General features: G+C 42.7%; 2 protein-coding genes and 1 pseudogene across 2 annotated transcripts; 2 read left to right on the top strand and 1 right to left on the bottom strand.

Moving 5' to 3' along the window:
• The first annotated feature begins 1299 nt into the window (after window positions 1-1299).
• Window positions 1300-6022, top strand: LOC125542721 (sphingosine-1-phosphate lyase). The gene is made up of 15 exons (XM_048705889.1): window positions 1300-1825; window positions 1952-1997; window positions 2275-2426; window positions 2561-2620; window positions 3107-3331; window positions 3436-3577; window positions 3653-3703; window positions 3781-3872; window positions 4132-4258; window positions 4372-4387; window positions 4744-4851; window positions 4944-4998; window positions 5344-5490; window positions 5582-5660; window positions 5735-6022. Exons 1-15 carry the CDS (start codon window positions 1629-1631, stop codon window positions 5855-5857), a joined length of 1620 nt encoding a protein of 539 aa, XP_048561846.1. The 5' UTR covers window positions 1300-1628; the 3' UTR covers window positions 5858-6022.
• On the bottom strand, window positions 5903-10288 carry LOC125542720 (NADPH-dependent diflavin oxidoreductase 1-like). Its single transcript, XM_048705888.1, has 12 exons — window positions 10038-10288; window positions 9858-9935; window positions 9643-9750; window positions 9448-9539; window positions 9087-9268; window positions 8904-8992; window positions 8061-8135; window positions 7870-7980; window positions 7386-7520; window positions 7057-7245; window positions 6700-6916; window positions 5903-6577 (listed from the first exon to the last, which is right to left on the bottom strand). Exons 1-12 carry the CDS (start codon window positions 10203-10205, stop codon window positions 6063-6065), a joined length of 1959 nt encoding a protein of 652 aa, XP_048561845.1. The 5' UTR covers window positions 10206-10288; the 3' UTR covers window positions 5903-6062.
• A 1336-nt stretch (window positions 10289-11624) lies between these two features.
• On the top strand, window positions 11625-14675 carry LOC125546629 (annotated as a pseudogene).
• The last annotated feature ends 7563 nt before the right edge of the window (window positions 14676-22238 follow it).

Below are 22238 nucleotides of genomic sequence, written 5' to 3'. Positions count from 1 at the left end.
CGAGTGTTAGGGTTAAAACTCTAGGTTCAACCTTCGTCAGTTGAACCTAGGAATGACAACGTCGACGCGATATTCCCTTGTTGAAGATATTGCATGATGATTGATGGTTGAGGTTTGCTGCAACTTTTTGCCTTTACTTTTTGTGCTATGTGCATTCTCCTCATGTCTTGACTAGCTCTTGATATTGTGTTGTTGTAAAGGCAAGATGTAATTGGTATTCTCTCAACGTTAATTTATTCCCTTTATCGAAAAAAATAAAAATTCCCTTGCATTCTACACGCACGCAGGAAGGGAGCACTTCCTTCCGAGGAGGAAATTACAACACGGCATAAATTTAGAATACAAAACTGTAACTATGGTAGATTTTTACTGATCTTTTTAGAAAAGGAGGATTACCCACGGCCTCTGCATCAGAGTGATGCATGCAACCCTTTTATTATTAAGCCGGGCAACAACAAGAAACGTAGTAGTGTTACCACGACATCCGATGGATGGGGCCCACGGGAACAATGGCAAGAGACGAATCACGCGCACCGTCATTTACTCGCGTGGTTAATTGTGTGAAGGATGATGTATACCCCCTCTACCCGGATGTACATGGCCTAATACACATCCCGATACTTATGTTGATCGTCGGTAAGATGAATAATATGTGAGATGTACGCCATAAAAAACGTACTACCTTCGGAAACTCCTTTCACCACAACACACACACACACTATATATATACTTGGTCTAAGTATCGGTCAAAGTAAATGTCAGAGTATGTATTATTAGACCTTATATATTCCGATGAAGGGAGTAGGAGGTTTGTGACCCTGGATATCACACGCGGTTTGTGGTTGATTTAGTGTAAAAATGAATGGCCTTGACTCCGGTGTCACCTTCTGAAAATTGCATCACATTTGTAAGTAGGTAAGCAACGCATACCTTTTTAATGTTCGTTGTACTATCATGATTAAATATGGATAGATCGATAATTTTCCAAAAAAAAACAACGCATACTTTTGTTGACCCGGGGAGAGAGAGAGAGACGTGGCGGTGGCGCCTCGCTCTGTTGGGTCTTCCGTCCGTCCCCGGCCAGCCCAAGACAAAAACAGAGCACCCATCCGTCCACAGATGGAAGAGTGGGAGCCAGTCCCGAGTGCTGATGCAGCAGTATCAGCCGCCAGCACCACAAACAGGAGGCTTCTAGAAGACTAGACCAGAGGACGAAGCTTGCCCGCCTCAGCAAGCAACGCAAAATCAAAGCTTCCAGAAATCGACGGCATTGATTGCCCTCGCAGGCCACAGCACGGATCGCTTGACCATACATGGCACGCAGCAATAAGCACAAGGATTATGTAAAGTTTTCATTGCAAAAAAGCTGGATTATCATACACTCTTCCCCTGTTTATATACGCTGACACGGCGACCCGGACCATCTTCCTCAATCTCAGTCCAGAGTCTCGGAAGGTCAGCTCCTCGGGCCATCGTCGGCGTCGTCCCTCCTCTTTGCCGCCCCCCTTCCTCTGGCTACTGGCAGTGCCAGTACTAGTACTACCAGTAGTATATAACAATTCAATCCCGTCCACCAACCACACCAAGAACCGCGAGCGAGCGAGCTCGGGATCCGGCTTGAAATTGCCATGGAGGCGGCCGCCGAGCTGGCGCAGCGCCTGCGGGCCGCGGCCAACGAGCGGCTGGCGGGGCAGGAGCCGCTCCTCCTCGTCGCCGCGCCGCTGCTCGCGCTCCTCGCCGCGCGCGCCGTCCACGCCGCCGCCGCCGACGTCGCCGACCGCGGCCTCCGCACCGTCCTCATCACCCTCGCCATGGCCGCCGTCAAGTACGTATCTCTTCTCGCTTATCTTTCTCATCTTCATCCTATTCAACGCTGCCCGACTATAGCTACTTCAGTTCATCTATCCAATCCAATCTAATCTGCTCCGCTCCGCCGCGCGCGCGCCCGCAGGTTGGTGCCGGGGGTCAGCGGGTACATCGCCGCCGAGAAGAGCAAGGTAACCAATCAACCACCACTACGGATTAACCATCCGCCCATTCCATCCCATCCCATCCCAACCAGCAGCAATCGAACAAGCAATCTTGGGTGGACAATAAGCAAGAAAATATCTCGACATAATTCAGAAAGAATCTTGGATAAGCAAGCCAATATCTTCTTGCACTGTTGGAAATAGACAGACAGCACACGCATCTCACAGTCAGCTGCTGCCGTGCACGCCACATCCATCCACGCTGACATTGGCGACTTAACTGATTGTGCCACTCGTGCTGCAGGTTGTTGAGAAGTTGCAGTCAGGAAGTGCGTCCAGCAAGAAGGACCTGCGAACCGAGCTGCCCGCCGTCGGGATCCCCGACGGGGTCATAGGCGATCTCCAGGCCCTCAAAGACAAGGATGTGAGATGGCAGGGGAAATGCTCGGGCACAGTGTACGTGCACCTCAACGACACGATGAACTCAAACTGCTTTGTGCTCTTACAATTTCAAATCCTACTCTACTGTTTTCACATTTTCTTCTTCATGTCAAATAAGCGTGCCTAACTCTACTCTCTGATTCTTGCAGTTATATCGCTGGGAGCGAGTCTGAAGGCCATTTTTCACTGATAAACAAGGCCTACTCTATGTAAGACCTGAGATTTTAATATATCCTGGCTACTCCTGATATGAACTGTATTTATACACAACCTGTTCATGACATATATTTTGTATCACTTTCCACCTTACATAGAAAATATGTAGCCAATAATAGGCGGTGACGCTTTTTTTAGGTAATGATAGGCGATGACTCTAGCTTATGTGACAAGAATGTCATATTTGTTTTTCAGGGGACACTTTCTTAAAATTTACATGCTGCCTGTATGAAGCAAGATCAGTAAAGAAGCTCCAAATAATATGACTATAGACTATCTGAAAGATTAGTCAGTGAAATATCTACTTCCATGATCAGTAATAGGGATAGCGAATTTGTGATTTGCTTCTTCACAATTAAATGTTTTAAGTTGCAGTGCGGATAGGCCTAGCGCTCTATACCTAACCTTCAGACTCGTACTACATTCTCTGATGACGACTTCCAAATGAATCATGCATAAACATTTCTCGATGTTTTCAGGTTTTCACACACAAATCCACTGCATCAGGATGTATTCAAGAGTGTGGCACAGTTAGAGGCTGAAGTAGTTGCAATGACAGCTGCTTTGCTTGGCAGCAAAGAAAAGGCGTCTGGTGGACAAATTTGTGGCAATATGACGTCAGGCGGAACTGAAAGCATATTATTGGCCGTCAAAACATCACGCGATTATATGCAGTCAAAGAAGGGAATCACAAAGCCCGAAATGTGAGATAGTGATGCATTTTATTTGGTTTCTCAGCCAATACCTTTTTGCTTTGGAACGCATAGCAATTTCCTTGTCTCCATGGTAACAAAAGTTTATTATACAGGATTATTGCTGAATCAGCTCATTCTGCCTATGACAAAGCTGCCCAATATTTCAATATTAAAGTGCGGCGTGTACCTGTGAATAAAGAATTTCTTGCAGATGTAAAAGGATTCAAACGGTGCATAAATGGAAACACCATAATGGTAAGCATCCATTCACCTGAGATTCGAGAGACTAGTATGTGTCGTGATGCCTTTTAACAAACTTCTGTTGTACAGATGGTTGGATCTGCACCAGGGTTTCCCCATGGTTTAATTGATCCTATTGAGGTAATAGCATTAATTGTACTTCTTGCGCTGTTGCATCAGCAAGTTTGGTGGTTGCTTCATAACTCAAAATATTTCAGGAACTTGGGGAGTTGGCTTCACAATATGGTATTTGCTTGCATGTTGATCTATGCCTTGGTGGCTTCGTATTGCCTTTCGCCCGTAAGCTTGGGTACTTATTCTTCTCATATAATAATAAATATTGTTCCAGTTATCTAATGTTCTCTAATTGTGCCCTGACTCCTTGTCAGCAGTACTAATACATGTGCCAACTTTGAAGAAATTCATTAGAACATTTCATGATACATACTTTTAGTATTTTGTATTCTGTGAACTATTGTGCTACAACTTTCAATGGATGTGCTATCCACTATTTTGAATCTTGCTGTCAGCATTAAATGTTATACCTACTTGTCCTTTGCAAAATGCAGGTACCCTATTCCTCCTTTTGATTTTTCTGTCAAAGGTGTTACGTCCATCTCAACGGATGTTCATAAGTATGGGCTAGCTCCAAAAGGCACCAGTACTGTCCTATACAGGAATCATGAAATTAGAAAGGTAGAAATAAGCATGGAATATTTATCTTCACTTTGCTCTGCACATTTCTAACATTTTCTCTCTCTTTCTTTTGTGATTGGCGCCGTCATCTTCAATACTTGCATCAAATTCAGCACCAATTTGTTGCTGGTAAGTCTCCATCTTCTTTGAATTATATAACACAATCGGATCCTGACTTCAACATTTACTCAACTGGACACCGTAATTTCCTTTGTGAAATCAGTAAAAAAACAAAAACATTTTGTAAAATTCCAGTCAATTGTTGGAACATAGTGAAGAAGATTTTGTTATTGGCACTCCCTTTCTCTAAGATATCGACCTGGGCTGCATCGTAGTTGCCTCTGGTAATGGTGGCACACAGCTGTATACTACTCATGCATGTAATTGTTCACGTGTCTGCTAATGTTTGCTTATGTTTACATAGCCCAGTTAACAAATATTAGTACAAAACTAATATAGTGTGTTACTTTTCCTTGTTTGCTCAGTGACTGAATGGACTGGTGGGCTCTATATTTCCCCTACTATGGCTGGAAGCAGGCCAGGTGGACTAGTCGCAGGAGCTTGGGCTGCGATGATGTCTCTTGGATTGAATGGTAACAACTTTATTTAAATATATCAGAGTGGTGGTAGTTCTGTATTAGAACAGCATTCCTGATGTATCCTGGGCCTGGTGCTTGTTTTCCAGGTTATTTGGAAAGTACTGGTAAGATCATGGAAGTCTCAAAGAAGATACAAAAAGGGTAAAGAAAACTGTTTGATTATCGTGCTTGAAAGCCTACTATAAAGTATAAACAGATCTGTATAGAGACTGACAGCACTAGTGTTTTGCAAAAAATAAAATAAAAATTCTAGCATTTTCGCAATAAAAGTTGTGATCTAATGGTCATTTGGAGATTAATATATTCTGACTGACCATACATAAAATATGTATGTTGTATCATTCGCACCTGTTCTGAACTAATAGTCAAATGTCAAATTAATGTTTGTATACCAGATATCCTCGTAAATGTGGAATGACAATGTCTGATTCCTTGTAGTAATTCTCTAATCTTGTAGCTAGACTAACAGTGTAATTGTTTGTGCAGAATTGATGATATCTCAGGTTTATTTGTGATTGGGAAGCCAGACATGACCGTCGTGGCCTTTGGGTCGGACGCGGTCGACATATTTGAGGTAAATGACATAATGTCATCAAAAGGATGGCACCTCAATGCTCTTCAGAGACCCAACAGGTAAATCCAAATTAACCCGATTTCATCCAACAAACCAGCTGTGTTTTCCACGTACCAGTGCCAATCCTGACAGTGCCACTTGGTTCTTCAGTCTGCACATCTGCGTGACGCTTCAACACACGGCTATCTATGAGGAATTCCTCAAGGACCTCGAGGATTCCGTGGACACAGTGAGTGATCAATATGACCTTTTGCTGGTTCCTAGAGAAAGCGAAAACATTGACTATATTGGTGTTGGTTGCAGGTGAAAGCGAATCCAGGGCCTATCAGTGGGGGGATGGCTCCCATCTATGGCGCGGCTGGGAAGATGCCGGACAGAGGCACGGTCAAGGAGTTGCTTGTGGAGTTCATGGACAGCTCTTGCTAACCATTGACTATACCCCATTGGTTATCTCTCTGTAACATGTATGACTGTTGTGTGATCTTCTATATTTGGTTTGGCTGCAAAACAGAAGGCACACAATGCCTCCAATACAGACATGTATCTATGTATCAGTTACATTGGTTGCAATAAAGTTACATTTTCAGCCTATTGCTCCTATATACTTCCTTGCTCTCTCTGACAATCACAATTATGACCAAGTTTCGGTGTTATATTTACCAGCCCTTTCCAGTTTCCTGAGCCATCCTGCATCGCCGCCCTTTTTGCGGACAACTTCTTCCAGCGCAGCTCTAACATCAGCAGGCATTTTGGTAGACGACCCCGCGACGTATACTGCGGCACCAGAGCATAACATGTTCAGCACCCTTGCGCTCTGCTCCCTTATCTTGTGTTGCACATACACCTTCTCAGGCTGATCCCTAGAGAAGGCGGCAAAGAAACCGCCACCCTCTTTCGGGGACAGAACTCTGTTGTCCTGGGCATGGTGTGACCAAAAGTCCCTGTGTAGAAAATCATCGTCTTCGTTTCTACAGCCGAAGAAGAATAGGATCTGAGCTGTGGGTTGCCTCGCCCTCTGCGTAGCCCTCTCCTCCACGAATGCTCGGAATGGCGCACATCCTGTTCCTGGTCCAATAAGAACAAGAGGAGTCGACGAATCTGGAGGAGGCAGGGATCCTCGGTGTATCCAGCATGGTACACGAGTTTCTGCATGTAAGCGCGACGAGGGTTTATGGTTTTTCTTTGGCGAGGTGATCAAGTTAAAAGCAAGAGTATACATTTGTTACAGCAGCAGCAGCAGCAGAGTAACTGTAAGAAACAATGCATACCTTCATTTGGATTGAGTCCTGCCAGCCATGTGGAGCAGAGACCATGCTTTCTCCTGAAAGGAGTAGCAAGCCATGATACAACACTAACAGTCAAGTGTATCTGGTTTGGATGTGCCAATGGGGACGACGATATCGAAAATGCTCTTTTCTTCAACGGCGGCGTCAATTGCACCAACCATTCAAAAGGCATGTGCACCCAGGGAAAGTCCTCCAATACCTTACAAAGCATATCTCACTGTTCATCCATGATAAATAAATTCCAAAGACAATACCCTATTACCATATAACTTTCACATCCTAAGTTTTTCTTACTGCAAGAAAGTTGTAAAGGAGATCTTCAGTAAAGACATCACTTACTTCTAGAACAGTTCGACCCTCCTTGTGATTGTACTGGTAAAGGATATCTCTTCCTTCAGGAGAAGCAAACTCCTCAAGCCTTTCTTTCTGAAGCCTTTTCTTCTGAAGCCTCTCCTTTTCATCTTCAGTTGTTGCAAAACAATGAAGCCTTTCCTTTTCATGTTGAACTGTTGCAAAATAGCTCATGATCTACAAATGAATATCGGAATTTTGTGAGCATTCAGATAATATATTAGACATCTGCATCAGGATATCAGTGGCGCCGATAAGATGTCAAACAACTAGAAAAGAGGTGTATGAGATGAAGCATTCAGGGTAACTGCTCTTGCCTCATAGAAATACCGCCCAGGGGAAGCTGATGCAACATCCATTGTCAAAGCAACAAAGGTCTTTAACTTGATACAATCCATCAAGCCATTCACAGGTGAACCTTTGGAAACTTCATCCCCGCCCTTTGCTCGTATCTGGGCACACAAAAAATAGTCTCTGTTTTAGTCAAGTCAATAACTGCAACTAGATGGTTGGTTGAGAAGGTATAAGAAAGCATAGCTTCCTCTAGCTTCCCCCTTTTTATGGGTAAACTCAAGAACCACATGTTCAAAAAAGGAAAAAAGAGAGGATATATTGTTCAAACCATCTCTAGTAGCTCACTACCAAAGCGGCCTGGTCAAGGCGCAGTTGTATTTATTTTTGCAACAAACAATGTGCAGATAGGCAATGTGGAAAGGAAAAGTGTTGAGAAACCAAGGGAGAAGAAAACACAAAGGTGCAAGAAGCTACATCAATGAGATATAATAAAACAAAGCCACATACCGTTATGTAGCAATCTGGATCCAAGTTACAGCGTTTGATGAAAGCATTAACAGCTGATGGATTCTGACTTGGTAGAATTTCTAAAGCGTCACCAACTTGATAACGGACCGCCTAATATGAAAAAATTAGAATCTCCATGTGTTAACAAGATGACTGCAAGCTAACATCATCATATGGAACAAAGAACATACAGAAGATGGGTCTTCCAATTCAAAATGGCGCACATCTCTCTCAGAATCCTTCTTAGTCAAGCGCTCATTTGTTACCTAAAAAAGGTTAGCAGCATCAGAAGCTACATGAACTAAGCAAATAAAGATGGATGTACTAAATTGCGACACAATAGCTACATCATCAATCTAGTCATAAAACAGGAGCAACCCCTAGAAAGAACCAGTACAATTCCTATATGTTGTTTAGTATGATACAACCCACTAGCCCAGCTATTATTCGTTAGTTAATTAAGGTTAGACTTTCTGCGAGCATGGTAAATATCTGGCCATGCTAATTGAACCTACAGAGTAAGGTCGTATCAGATGCATGGCACATGACTGCAAGATGTGCTTGGTCATGCATAGTTAGTGGCAAACTTCTCAGAACAAGTCACCAGGCAACCTTAAAACTACTCAGGCATATCCGTAAACAAATTTAGTGTCAGGTCAGCTCAAAATAGCCAATCAAATTACAGGTTACAAAGTCGACTTACACAAATAAGTTTAAATAGTGTTATTCTGGGTGATTGCAGTATGCAGGGCTTTTTGGGGACATAAACCTTTAAGGCAACTAATCATGAATTTCTTGAGTACTCTCAGATGGAAATTTCTCAGGAGCAAATTCTACATTCAGTAACCTAATACACAAGATACGAGTAATATTTTATACGTAATTAGCAAAGATTCCCTAGAGATAAATGTACATTCATATTTAGAACTGCTGTATCATGTGAACCAGATATAACCAAACTATAAATGAGTGATACAAATAAAATGAGAAGATGATTGAAAGTATTAAACACTTGAACAGGATACATAATGTACCATCTTTAACATGCATTGTGGCTCTCCATCATTATGGAACTTCAGAGCAGGGTGCATTGAGCGCGCTCTCCCGATTAATTTCTTGGAGTCTGGTGAATAGATGACAGACATGATCTTTAGAAGAGATATTACACAACAGCTTACATGTTTACTGCTAAAATTAGCACCATTGAGACCTCATACCTGAAACAGTGGAGTCTTGTGGAGTATCATCGGAAGAGTAATATATGACTTCGACCTTTGTATCCCCCAAATTATTCAGATTAGGATTAATTATGTCGGGTATTCTTGGTAAAAGTGACGGATTTGTTCGATTCAGTGATTTCCACAAAGACAGCAGCCAAGGACCTAGAGCTTTTTCATATCTGGTATACAGCAAAAAGAAAAGGAACCGCTTGGTTGCTGTGACGAATTTCTTTCCAACAAGAAGAAAAATAATCCTTGGAATTTCGACAGGCATGACAAATATGAATTTTGACTTCTCAAAAACATGCAAATGAACAGCAACGATAGCAAATACAAACGACAGATGCTAACAGCATACCCTGAAGAGGCTTGTTCATCTCCCAAGCCTATCCCTATGATCGATTTCGCACCAAGCTGTGAAAGCCTTTTACGGAGCTTCATTGCAGCAACCTGCAGTGCATGCACGACAAATCAATGAGCATCATTGTATCAACAAAACACACCACACAGCGCAGCAGCAAGCTAAGAAAGAAATCATGGTCAGAAGACCAACATTGTACGTCTGCAGGTAGCCTGAATCGCCGAGCCCAAACACGGCGTAACGGAGCCCTTGCAGCCACGGGGCATCAAGGTTCTTCTTCAGAAGGTACCTCCAGAACCCCTGTCACCAGCAAAACCACCCGAAGGGACAAAATCTTAATTAGCAGAACAGAAGCAAAAGAACCTTGCGAGCAGAAGAACTGCATCTCAACAATGTCACTCTACCACCTTCATGGAGTCCGGGGGCTCGCCCTGCCCGGCGGTGGACACGACGAAGATCACAGACCTTTCTCCCGGCAAGCGGCTCTGCACGACAATTATTAAGCGGAAGGAGTTCGAATGAGAGACCGGTCTCGCACGCGGAAAGAAAGTGTTTTGTAGGGCACGGAGCGGAGCTTGCTTGCTTACAGGGTTGAAGCTGTCCATGGAGAGGACGTGGACGGCAGGGCAGCCGCCGCGCTCGGCCTCGCGGCCCACGCGCCCAGCGGCTTCCTCGGCGTGGCCGGTCTGCGATGCGTAGAGCACGAGGAGACGGCCGCCGCTCGCCGGCGGCGGGTGCTGCGGCGGCGGCGCCATGACAGGGGTGCTTCGTCCGTGGGGCTGGGTCGTCGATTGTTTCTCTTTGGGCCTGGGCCCTGGCCCTCTCGCACTGGTCTCGATTGATATTGGGCCCTGGCTCTCTCACACTGGTGGTCTCGATTTATATTGGGCCCTGGCCCTCTCGCACTAGTCGATTACAACAACTACCCCCACCTGTCTCAAAGAAAAAAAAAACTACCCCCACCGCCGGAGAGTGGGTTTTCTAGCCGTCCGCGTTTCTACCAGGTAACGAGGTGAACTGTGTGTTTTTCTAGCGGTGTGAGTTACATCACACGATATTGGTTTAAGATTCGTGCAGTATCTGCCTGGTCAACGAAGTGAACTGTGTATTTGGTTGGGCAGCACACAACCTCAATCGATGGTTTCCTTTTTTTAGAGAAGTACCATGTATTCATTCATAAAAGCAGGAACATACAACATATATGGCTTCTCTCTGAAACAATCCAGAGAGACAGCACACAAGGAAATCTACAGGAAAATCCATAAAAAAATGGAACGAGATTTGCCTGCTCTCTTCCCATGCTCCCATCTATACTCCCGCATATGTGACTTAATTTGATTGGAACAAAATAAGGCCCGACCCCACCCCCTTAAAATCTGGGGAGGAGGGATGATTAAATTAGAAAGAAAAAAGAAAAAAAGACAGTCGTAGGATGAAGTGGGAACACGGATGGGAGCATGGACAGGGAGCAGGCAAGCCGGATTCAAAAAATGTTGAAAACTAATCTTTTGGATTCCTGCATTCACCATCATCATGGCCAAAGAATCCAGCCGCCGTCGTCGCCATCTCAAGGCAGAACTCTGGCCAACTAGTTCCACTCCTTTCACCATGTCCCTCCATCGAATTTTTTGTCCTGCCCTTTCCTTTTGACCAGCCACGTCATATTCGACTGCACCTTCCATGTCCCTCCATCGAATGTATGGATTTCTGTTTAATTAACTTACTTTTGGCATCAATTTCATAAATAACACGATTTACTTATCTTACGCATCAATTTGATAATTTACAATGCATCCTACATCCTTTATTATATTGGTAAGTTTAGATTATTACCTGTACGCATTTGATTGTCTGTCGGCTCACACGTGCTCTAGGATTAAGAGATCATGACTGAATCAAATAGAATGTCTGAGTTTTCGAAACTTTGGATTTTCTAAAAACGCGATTCATATATCTACTTCTCTCTCTGACTAGTTGACGAAAACAAGCTGCAAACACTGATGTGTATTTTTCATGTACTATTATTTGTTAAAAATTCTTTGGCTCCATAGCAATGCATAGACATTACCTAGTCAAATCAAAAACAAGAAAGGCAAGAGAGCCACTGGGGCTGGGGCGGGGCGTCTCACGGCAAGGGGGAGCGTGTCCCCGCCGCAAGACACCTGTTCGACGAAATGCCTCCGCGGCAAGACGGCACACCTACACCGACCACCTCGCGACCACCGAGCCACAACGACACGACCTCCACTTCCAAGGGCGCGGGCACGACTCCCCCACCCTCGTCTCCGCACCCAGCCTTCGAGGGCTCATCCGCTCCGGGTGGCACCGACACCGGCGATGAGGCTGCTGCTACTCCGCCTCATCTCCGCGCTATGACGAAAGCCCCCATCACCTCGACATCCCCAGCATCGGTCTCTTGCCCCGCCTCTCCACGGGTTCACTGCGGCGGAAGCACCCCCACTGCCATGCCATCCCTGGCATCAGCTTCCTGCACCACCTCTTCAGGGGGTCGCGACCTCGTTCTAGAGCTGGTGGCGACTGGCCGCGTCAAGCCTGCGACGGGCGTGCACGAGGAGGGAGGGGAGGTGGAGTCGGTGATGGAAGACCCCTATCAAGACTCTAGTGCTCCCTGAGTTGGTTCCTGCTTCTGGATGAGTTTTTGGTGTCTTTGGGCGTCTGATTTTTTTTTTGAAATTAGGGGTATTTATACCTCAGTACACGGCGGTTTATAAAAGGGGTGGTTGCCAAAAGGACAAATGACATAGCATTGATTAATTACATGATTACTACATGTTAATTATTCCTAATACACCCCCTAATCAATTCTTGATCCTGTAAATAGCCGTCTTCTTGATAAGGATTTCTTTAGAAATGGCTTCATCCTTGAGAATGTTCATCATCCTATCTTGAAAAAGATTCCTCCAAAAATTCCATGGGAAAAATATAAGGATGATAGTAGTTGATATGTTGTTAAAACTCCTTTAAACCCGGTGGAAAAAAAGGAGAACATGATACAACATATGATGATTATTGTCTCTTGATAACTCTATGAGGGAAACCTCGGAGAAGGAAAAACTCATTTGTGCGTTAAGAGAACAATAGATATGCATTGTATACTTTGCTTTAAAAACCCTAACGAGGAAAAACTTGAAAGTATCGCATATGATGTTGAAAAGATATTGCCTCATTACAAACATTTATGAGAAACTTTGAGACAAACTCATAAGGAAAATAGTGCAGCCTGATTTGCCATTGAAAACTCCTTTAAAACCCAGTGGAAAAATATAAGGAGAAAATGATATGGCATATATGAACACTTTTTTTTGAGCATCAGTACAGACGCAAGCGCTCATACATACGCACATACGCTCACCCCTATGAATGCACACACGCACACCCTACACCTATGAGCACCTCTGAGATACTGAGCCGGCATGTCATCTTGAAATTTACGAAGTCACCATAGGCGCCTCGTTGTCGACGGCTCCTCCCACTGAAAGCGCATCGCCGGAAGTCCTGAAATAAATCCAGAAATAATGCGAGTACCGGGATTTGAACCCTGGCTAGCTGAGGATACCACTATCCCTCTAGCCATCCAACCACAGGTTGGTTCGTGGCATATATGAACACTTGTGTTTATATTGTCTCACTAAAAACCTTTTGTGAGAAATCATTAGGGAAAAACTCATACAAGGAAAAAAAGAGTACAATATATGCAATATGAGGATTGTTAACAAGTTATAGTTTGGGAGATTACTCCCCGTGAACTTTGCAAATCTAGAGGATGTCTCATATCAATCCCGTCAACATGATCATGCCATTTTGAATAATCTATTGAATTTTCCAATATTTTGTTTGCAAATTATTTCCTCACTTTCTATAATTCATGAGGATAAGTGATTTTCGAGCAATGTGCTTTATGATATTGCTCTTCATATAACCTGTAGGTATTAAGTAACATAAGTGGCAGAATCTTGATAAAATCAAGTTATGCGATTCTGATGAATCTCAACCACATGATTTTGTATGTGGTTAATCATTTTACTGAGCCATGCATATTATGCATTGTTTTAGATAAAGCAATTATGTGAGAATGATAAGTGGAAATAGTCGTTGAAGTCTATTTAGATGACTTACATGAGAAGACTAACATTGATAGGATCAGATCATTACATCATATTATGGTCATGCCAAAACCAAGCCGATACTAGTACACAAGAGCTCCAACAATCTGTATTACCACGTGACAACTTCCTATACGCGAGAAAACATGCCACGCAAACGACCACACCCATTCCCTGCACAACGCATCGTGACCCAAAATCAACGTGACCGTGATGGCGTGATGAGCACGAGGCTTCTCAAATCAAAAATGAAAAACAGAAAAAACAAGAGAGCCGCTGGGGGCAGGGCGTCTCGCGGCGAGGCGGAGCACGTCCCCGCTGCATGACGCCTATTCGACGAAATGCCTTCACGGCAAGACGGCGTGGCGACGCCGACCACCTCACCACCGGCGAGCCCCGACAGCACGCCCTTCGCTTCAAGGGCGCGGGTGCGGCTCCCCCACCCTCGTCTCCGCACGCCGCCTCCGAGGGCTCATCCGCTCTGAGTGGCACCGGCACCAGCGATGCGGCCGCTACTCCTTCGGTCTCATCTTCGTGTTGCGGTGGAAGCCCCCCTTGCCTCGAGATTCCAAGCATTAGTCTCGTGACCCACCTCTCCACGGGTTCACTGCGGCGGAAGCCCCCCCACGGCCTCGCCATCCCCAGCATCAGCTTCTTGCAACACCTCTCCAGGGGTTTGTGTCTCCCTTCTAGAGCTGGTGGCGACTGAGCACGGCAAGCCTGCGGCGGGCGCGCATGAGGAGTCGGTGATGGAAGAATAGACCACCGGTTCTGACCCCTTCAAGACGCTCACGCTCTATAACTTGGAGGAGCAACTCTCATCTTCTCTGGCTGGTACCAGCACTGGCGCCGCCGCCGCCGCTGCTCCACACCCTCATCTCTGCGCTGCTACGGAATCCCCTCCACCCGCTCGACACCCCCTGCATCTCCCGCCCTACCTCTCCACGGGTTCACTGTGGTGGAAGCACCCCCATGACCACCAGTTCTGCGTAAACGAGAATAATTCTTATTGCATGGTAAATTAAAGGTGGGACTACAAGTGTGTTACTGCACAATACATTAGTTATTCTATGCTTTGTTGGGCTTTTGCAGACTATGTAAATTTCATCATTTATTTGCAATTTGCATGTATTTTCATAAATAAATATAAATATAACTACTAAAATACATTATGAATAGTCAATTTCTTTGTAATTGCAGTTTATTTGGGTTTCATACCTTAATAATTTATCTGCATACAATTTTGGGTGTATATTGCTTATTTTTAAGTCACCAATTTCAGTTGCACATATCACCTGCTTCTTGATATATACATATTTATACTAAAATTTTATACTTAGCATACTCCCATGTAAGGATTATAATTTTTCATTACTTATTCGGCATACTTAACAACATAACATAGTTTAATATTATTTTTTCATTACTTATTTGGCATACCATTGAAAAATACTCATACTTTGCACTGAATTCAATCGGTATTTTGTAACAAAAACATTTTAAAATTAGTTTTTCATACTTATGTAAATTATATAGTTTATACATATCAATGTTAGATATCTCTAAGACATATGATTTAACAAATATCATACTAGTGGTTGTACTCTTTGATTAGGAAAGCATATCTATAGAAAACTCTAGAGTACAAATTTGACCATATGTGAGGAATTGTTTTACATATACTCATTTTTTGGAGCACCCATATATAAATCTATATCTATACCTACTAATAAAGGAAATACGTATTCTTGGTCCGTCATGCTATTTGCAGAAACCCAGTGATGTTTCTGGTAATCAACTCACAGTCTAGTTTTAAGTCAGATTTTTATTTTTGCAAAAAAATCCCGATGTTTCTGGTAATCAATCCGTAGACCAATTTTAAATCAGATTTTTGATTTTATAGGAAACCCCCTGATATCTTGGTTAATAAACCCGCAGTAGATATCAAATGCTTTAAAAAATATATCCATATCTTTTAAATCGCAACTCCAAATTTAACTTGTTATATATGGAATTTGATTAGAAAAATATGTAGAATTTAATATGATGTAAGTTTACCTGTTAAACATTAAAAAAAATTCTATTTAAGATGCAACCTTAATCAATAGCGCATGATCCATCTTTCTTTCATACCCGTGTCGATCCGGATTGAAAATGGACAGCTCAAGAAAACAAGGATCGTAGATGAAAGAAACTATCCATAACCACACAGGCAAGCTTTGCCAAAATCTCACAGGAAAAAGTAGGTTTCCCATCTTATGCCAAGAGAGAGAGAGAGAGAGAGAGAGAGAGAGAGCTTAGGATTGACAAAATTTAAAGCGTTGAGATTATGTGAGCACTGAGGCTAACGTTTACGAGGGTAGGAAAGAGGGTAAGTGGCAATACAGATGGGATGCCATGTGTTGAAATAAAGGACATGGACCTATTGGGTCTTGAGTTATGGTTATTGAGTTAGCGGGTGTGGTGCTTTTTCCCGTCGCAACGCACGAGCTCTTTTACTAGTTATAATTAATGGGTGTACATTTGTACACCCATGTACTCATCTAGCTCCGTCTATGGTTCAATATACAAAGTGCAATTTGCATGTATGATCAATAACCGTCGCATGTTTTAGTGGCGGTCACAAATTAACCTCAGCAAAGATCAGTGTGAAGTTCAATGAATTGGCAATTATTCACTGATGGTATTTGTGGCATTTCTATCATATCACTGCATTATAGAAGCATTTGTATTACCTTTGTGCGTGTGTGTGTCATGCTTTTATCTATATTCATTTATTTCGGCTGTATAGATGGCTTCTGGAGTGTCATAAGGTGTTGTTGTTATTGCTCTTAGTATGATGGATTACATAGAGTTCATCACCGTATTCATTTCAGCATATGGATGAACATAATGACCGGGTTATTATGAGTAGGTCTTTTCAGTTCCAGCACGAAGTTATGTTTGTTTGTGAATAACCTGACAGTACTTTTTTCGGTTTCTGAAAGTGCATTCCCGTGTGCAACAAACCAAAAATGGTTAGACCGACAGTTCCTTTTCAGCTTATCATAATATATTCCTCTATACAAGGGTTATTCTTATTTGGTTTTACTTTTCTTCCAATAGCAATTGTATTCCGTACATCAATTTAATTTACATTTATCATGTGGATTAGTTAATGCCATCTGCTTTTGCGTTCCTAGTTTCTCTTGCTGCTAATCTACATTATAGAACACATGAGTTTTTTCTCATACCTTTGATAAATTTACCCTATCTGGCAGGTGAAAATGGGACTTCGTGTTCTTACAAGGTCGAATGAGAACTTGGAGAGAGGAGTTTATATTCAACCATTCATGAAATACTGAAAGTTGCAGTTGCTAAATACAATGACAGTCATCTTACAACAGAGCAAGATGTATGATTCACCCTATGCATTGCGTAGGCATGCTTGTATATATTAATGACAGAATATATTACTTGTGGATGCCAATTGTTTGCTCGCTTCCCCTTTAATTTCAAGTTGTGTGAGGTTGGAGATTAGAAAGATACTGACAGACTAGGCACATAATTTTGGAATTGCCATTGATGATGTCTCTATTATAGGCCTAAGCTTTGAAAATGTGTACTCAGGACATTGATTAGAAAGAGGTGACTACACAAGAAACTGAGCAAGATAACATGAATGCAATGATCAGGTCACATGTAAGAGATCTTGAATATGTCTTGTATAATCTTGACACCATGTTATATTCAGAAGGATGAAACGAAAATAATAGGAAGACACTATGGCCTACTATTGCTTGTGCTAGTAACAGGTAGTCCCTCCGATCCATATTAATTGTCGCTGATTTAGTACAAAGTTGATTGGAGGGAGTACAATTTTATCCGATTTCATTTACCTGTTCTTGAATTCAGATATTTTATTGAAGGAATTACTAGATAATTTGCTTCAAATTGAGGGTTCTTTCCTTAATAAATAACACTGAAGTACTCAATCACTTGCACTGATTTGCAGAAATTCACTCTTTGACTCTTATCAGAAGATTAACATGATTGAATCTAGTCTTCCCTAAGGCTAGGGACTTATGTTGATAAAATGGATTGTATTCATGGAGTAGATATACTGATATTATATACACCTTCTCAGGAGGATGGCCAAATATGGACCAAGAGGCAGATTGGTTACATTTTTTATCTAGGTACTACGCTGGGCATTATATTTTGGATTCGACCCTAGTTGCCTAGTCGCTATGGCGGTTGGATATTGGCTGCATTTGCTGCCGCTTGGGGGGCGGGGCAGCGTGGGGTTGCCCATTGGAATGTTTGGCACCTCAAGGCTTGAATTTGTTTTGTAGTTGGCATGTAGGGCGATTCATCTCTCTTTCCTTCTCACTGCTCGTCATCTATGCAATCTACATCCGGACACTAAATGTTGCCGACACTCCACCCACTCCATCTGTGCCGTCATTTGGAATCACCGACGATGATGGTGATGGTGATGCTGACGGGTGGACGACTGTTGGCTTCATTGTGATTGCGGCTCTAGTGTCCTTTGTGAAGGAAATATGCCCTAGAGGCAATAATAAAGTTGTTATGTTATATTTCCTTATATCATGATAAATGTTTATTATTCATGCTAGAATTGTATTAACCGGTAACTTGATACATGTGTGGATACATAGACAAAACACCGTGTCCCTAGTAAGCCTCTACTAGACTAGCTCGTTAATCAAAGATGATTAAGTTTCCTAACCATAGACATGTGTTGTCATTTGATGAACGGGATCACATCATTAGGAGAATGATGTGATGGACACGACCCATCCGTTAGCTTAGCATAATGATCGTTAAGTTTTATTGCTATTGCTTTCTTCATGACATATACATATTCCTTTGACTATGAGATTATGCAACTCCCGGATACCGGAGGAATACCTTGTGTACTATCAAATGTCACAACGTAATTAGGTGATTATAAAGATTCTCTACAGGTATCTCCGAAGGTGTTTGTTGGGTTGGCATAGATCGAGATCAGGATTTGTCACCCCGAGTATCAAAGAGGTATCTCTGGGCCCTCTCGGTAATGCACATCATAATAAGCCTTGCAAGCAATGTGACTAATGATTTAGTTGTGGGATGATGAATTACAGAACGAGCAAAGAGACTTGCCGGTAACGAGATTGAACTAGGTATGAAGATACCGACGATCGAATCTCGGGCAAGTAACATACCAATGACAAAGGGAATAACGTATGTTGTCATTACGGTTTGACCGATAAAGATCTTCGTAGAATATGTAGGAACCAATATGAGCATCCAGGTTCCGCTGTTGGTTATTGATCGAAGATCTCGGTCATGTTTACATAGTTCTCGAACCCGTAGGTGATACGTCCATTTTGCATCATGTTTTCTTACTGTTATTTATAATGTTTTTATCCATAATAATGCCTTTTGGAGTAATTCTAATGCCTTTTCTCTAACATTTTGCAAGGAACACACCAAGAGGGAGAATTCCGGCAGCTGGAAATCTAGATCTAGAAAAGCTACGTCAGGCTACCTATTCTGCACAACTCCAAATAAGCTGAAACTTCACGAGGATTTTTTATGGAATATATAAGAATTATTGGAGCCAATAAGTACCAGAGGGGGCCCACCAGGTGGGCACAACCCACCTAGGCGCGCCAGGGAGCCCAGGCGCGCCCTGGTGGGTTGTGCTCCCCTCGGCCCACCTCCGGTGCCCATATTATGGTATATAAGTCATTTTGACCTAGAAAAAATAAGGGGAGGACTTTCGGGATGAAGCGCCGCCGCCTTGAGGCGGAACTTGGGCAGGAGCCCTCTGGCGGAGCGATTCCTCCGGGGGAACTTCCCTCTCGGAGGGGGAAATGATCGTCATCATCATCACCAACAACTCTCCCATCTTGGGGAGGGCAATCTCCATCAACATCTTCAACAGCACCATCTCCTCTCAAACCCTAGTTCATCTCTTGTGTTCAATCTTGTTACCGGAACTATAGATTGGTACTTGTGGGTGACTAGTAGTGTTGATTACATCTTGTAGTTGATTACTACATGGTTTATTTGGTGGAAAATTATATGTTCAGATCTAATATGCTATTTAATACTCCTCTGATCATGAGCATGTTTATCATTTATGAGTAGTTACCTTTGTTCTTGAGGTCACAGGAGAGATCATGTTGCAAGTAATCATGTGAATTTGATATGTGTTCGATATTTTGATAGTATGTATGTTGTGATTCCCTTAGTGGTGTCATGTGAACGTTGACTACATGACACTTCACCATATTTTGGGCCTAAGGGAATGCATTGTGGAGTAGCAATTAGATGATGGGTTGCCAGAGTGACAGAAACTTAAACCCCACTTTATGCGCTATTCCGTAAGGGACCGATTGGATCCAAAAGTTTAATGCTATGGTTAGAATTTATTCTTAATACTTTTCTCGTAGTTGCGGATGCTTGCGGGAGGGTTAATCATAAGTAGGAGGTTTGTTCAAGTAAGAACAACACCTAAGCACCGGTCCACCCACATAACAAATTATCAAAGTACCGAACACGAATTAAACCAACTGAAGGAAATATGCCCTAGAGGCAATAATAAAGTTATTATTTATTTCCTTATTTCATGATAAATGTTTATGATTCATGCTAGAATTGTATTAACCGGAAACATAATACATGTGTGAATACATAGACAAATAGAGTGTCACTAGTATGCCTCTACTTGACTAGCTCGTTGAATCAAAGATGGTTAAGTTTCCTAGCCATAGACATGAGTTGTCATTTGATTAATGGGGTCACATCATTAGAGAATGATGTGATTGACTTGACCCATTCCGTTAGCATAGCACTTGATCGTTTAGTTTGTTGCTATTGCTTTCTTCATGACTTATACATGTTCCTATGACTATGAGATTATGCAACTCCCGTTTACCGGAGGAACACTTTGTGTGCTACCAAACGTCACAACGTAAATGGGTGATTATAAAGGTGCTCTACAGGTGTCTCCGAAGGTATTTGTTGGGTTGGCGTATTTCAAGATTAGGATTTGTCACTCCGATTGTCGGAGAGGTATCTCTGGGCCCTCTCGGTAATGCACATCACTCAAGCCTTGCAAGCATTGCAACTAAATAAGTTAGTTGCGGGATGATGTATTACAGAATGATTAAAGAGACTTGCCGGTAACGAGATTGAACTAGGTATTGAGATACCGACGATCGAATCTCGGGCAAGTAACATACCGATGACAAAGGGAACAACGTATATTGTTATGCGGTCTAACCGATAAAGATCTTCGTAGAATATGTAGGAGCCAATATGAGCATCCAGGTTCCGCTATTGGTTATTGACCGGAGACGTGTCTCGGTCATGTCTACATAGTTCTCGAACCCGTAGGGTCCGCATGCTTAAAGTTCGGTGACGATCGTAATTAGGGTTTTTGTGTTTTGATGTACCGAAGGTTGTTCGGTGTCCCGGATGTGATCATAGACATGACGAGGAGTCTCAAAATGGTCGAGACATAAAGATTGATATATTGAAGCCTATATTTGGATATCGGAAATGTTCCGGGTGAAATCGGGAATTTACCGAAGTACCAGGGGGTTACCGGAACCCCCCGAGGGTTATTGGGCCTACTGAAGGAAATATGCCCTAGAGGCAATAATAAAGTTATTATTTATTTCCTTATTTCATGATAAATGTTTATTATTCATGCTAGAATTGTATTAACCGGAAACATAATACATGTGTGAATACATAGACAAACAGAGTGTCACTAGTATGCCTCTACTTGACTAGCTCGTTAATCAAAGATGGTTATGTTTCCTAACCATAGACAAAGAGTTGTTATTTGATTAACGGGATCACATCATTAGGAGAATGATGTGATTGACTTGACCCATTCCGTCAGCTTAGCACTCGATCGTTTAGTATGTTGCTATTGCTTTCTTCATGACTTATACATGTTCCTATGACTATGAGATTATGCAACTCCCGTTTGCCGGAGGAACACTTTGTGTGCTACCAAACGTCACACGTAACTGAGTGATTATAAAGGAGCTCTACAGGTGTCTCCAAAGGTAAATGTTGGGTTGTCGTATTTCGAGATTAGGATTTGTCACTCCGATTGTCGGAGAGGTATCTCTGGGCCCTCTTGGTAATGCACATCACATAAGCCTTGCAAGCATTGCAACTAATGAGTTAGTTGCGAGATGATGTATTACGAAACAAGTAAAGAGACTTGCCGGTAACGAGATTGAACTAGGTATTGAGATACCGACGATCAAATCTCGGGCAAGTAACATACCGATGACAAAGGGAACAACGTATGTTGTTATGCGGTCTGACCGATAAAGATCTTCGTTGAATATGTGGGAGCCAATATGAGCATCCAGGCTCCGCTATTGGTTATTAACCGGAGACGTGTCTTGGTCATGTCTACATTGTTCTCGAACCCGTAGGGTCCGCACGCTTAAGGTTTCGATGACAGTTATATTATGAGTTTATGCATTTTGATGTACCGAAGATTTGTTCGGAGTCCCGGATGTGATCACGGACATGACGAGGAGTCTCGAAATGGTCGAGACATAAAGATTGATATATTAGAAGCCTATATTTGGATATCGGAAGTGTTCCGGGTGAAATCGGGATTTTACCGGAGTACCGGGA

Source organism: Triticum urartu, chromosome 3 (genome assembly GCF_003073215.2).
Source record: "Triticum urartu cultivar G1812 chromosome 3, Tu2.1, whole genome shotgun sequence".
NCBI classification, from domain to species: Eukaryota; Viridiplantae; Streptophyta; class Magnoliopsida; order Poales; family Poaceae; genus Triticum; species Triticum urartu.
Note: the sequence above shows the minus strand (reverse complement) of the source record. Positions and strands in the feature narration are given on the sequence as shown.

What these genes read in the sequence shown, in the direction of transcription:
- LOC125542721 (XM_048705889.1), top strand. Translation starts at nt 1,629, where the DNA reads ATGGAGGCGGCCGCCGAGCTGGCGCAGCGCCTGCGGGCCGCGGCCAAC. An exon ending in CCTTTCGCCCGTAAGCTTGG is followed by an intron (nt 3,873 to 4,131) that starts GTACTTATTCTT and finishes TGCAAAATGCAG; the next exon opens with GTACCCTATTCCTCCTTTTG. An exon ending in GCTCTTCAGAGACCCAACAG is followed by an intron (nt 5,491 to 5,581) that starts GTAAATCCAAAT and finishes TTGGTTCTTCAG; the next exon opens with TCTGCACATCTGCGTGACGC.
- LOC125542720 (XM_048705888.1), bottom strand. Translation starts at nt 10,205, where the DNA reads ATGGCGCCGCCGCCGCAGCACCCGCCGCCGGCGAGCGGCGGCCGTCTC. An exon ending in GATGAACAAGCCTCTTCAGG is followed by an intron (nt 9,269 to 9,447) that starts GTATGCTGTTAG and finishes GCTGTATACCAG; the next exon opens with ATATGAAAAAGCTCTAGGTC. An exon ending in CACAATGCATGTTAAAGATG is followed by an intron (nt 8,136 to 8,903) that starts GTACATTATGTA and finishes AACCTTTTTTAG; the next exon opens with GTAACAAATGAGCGCTTGAC.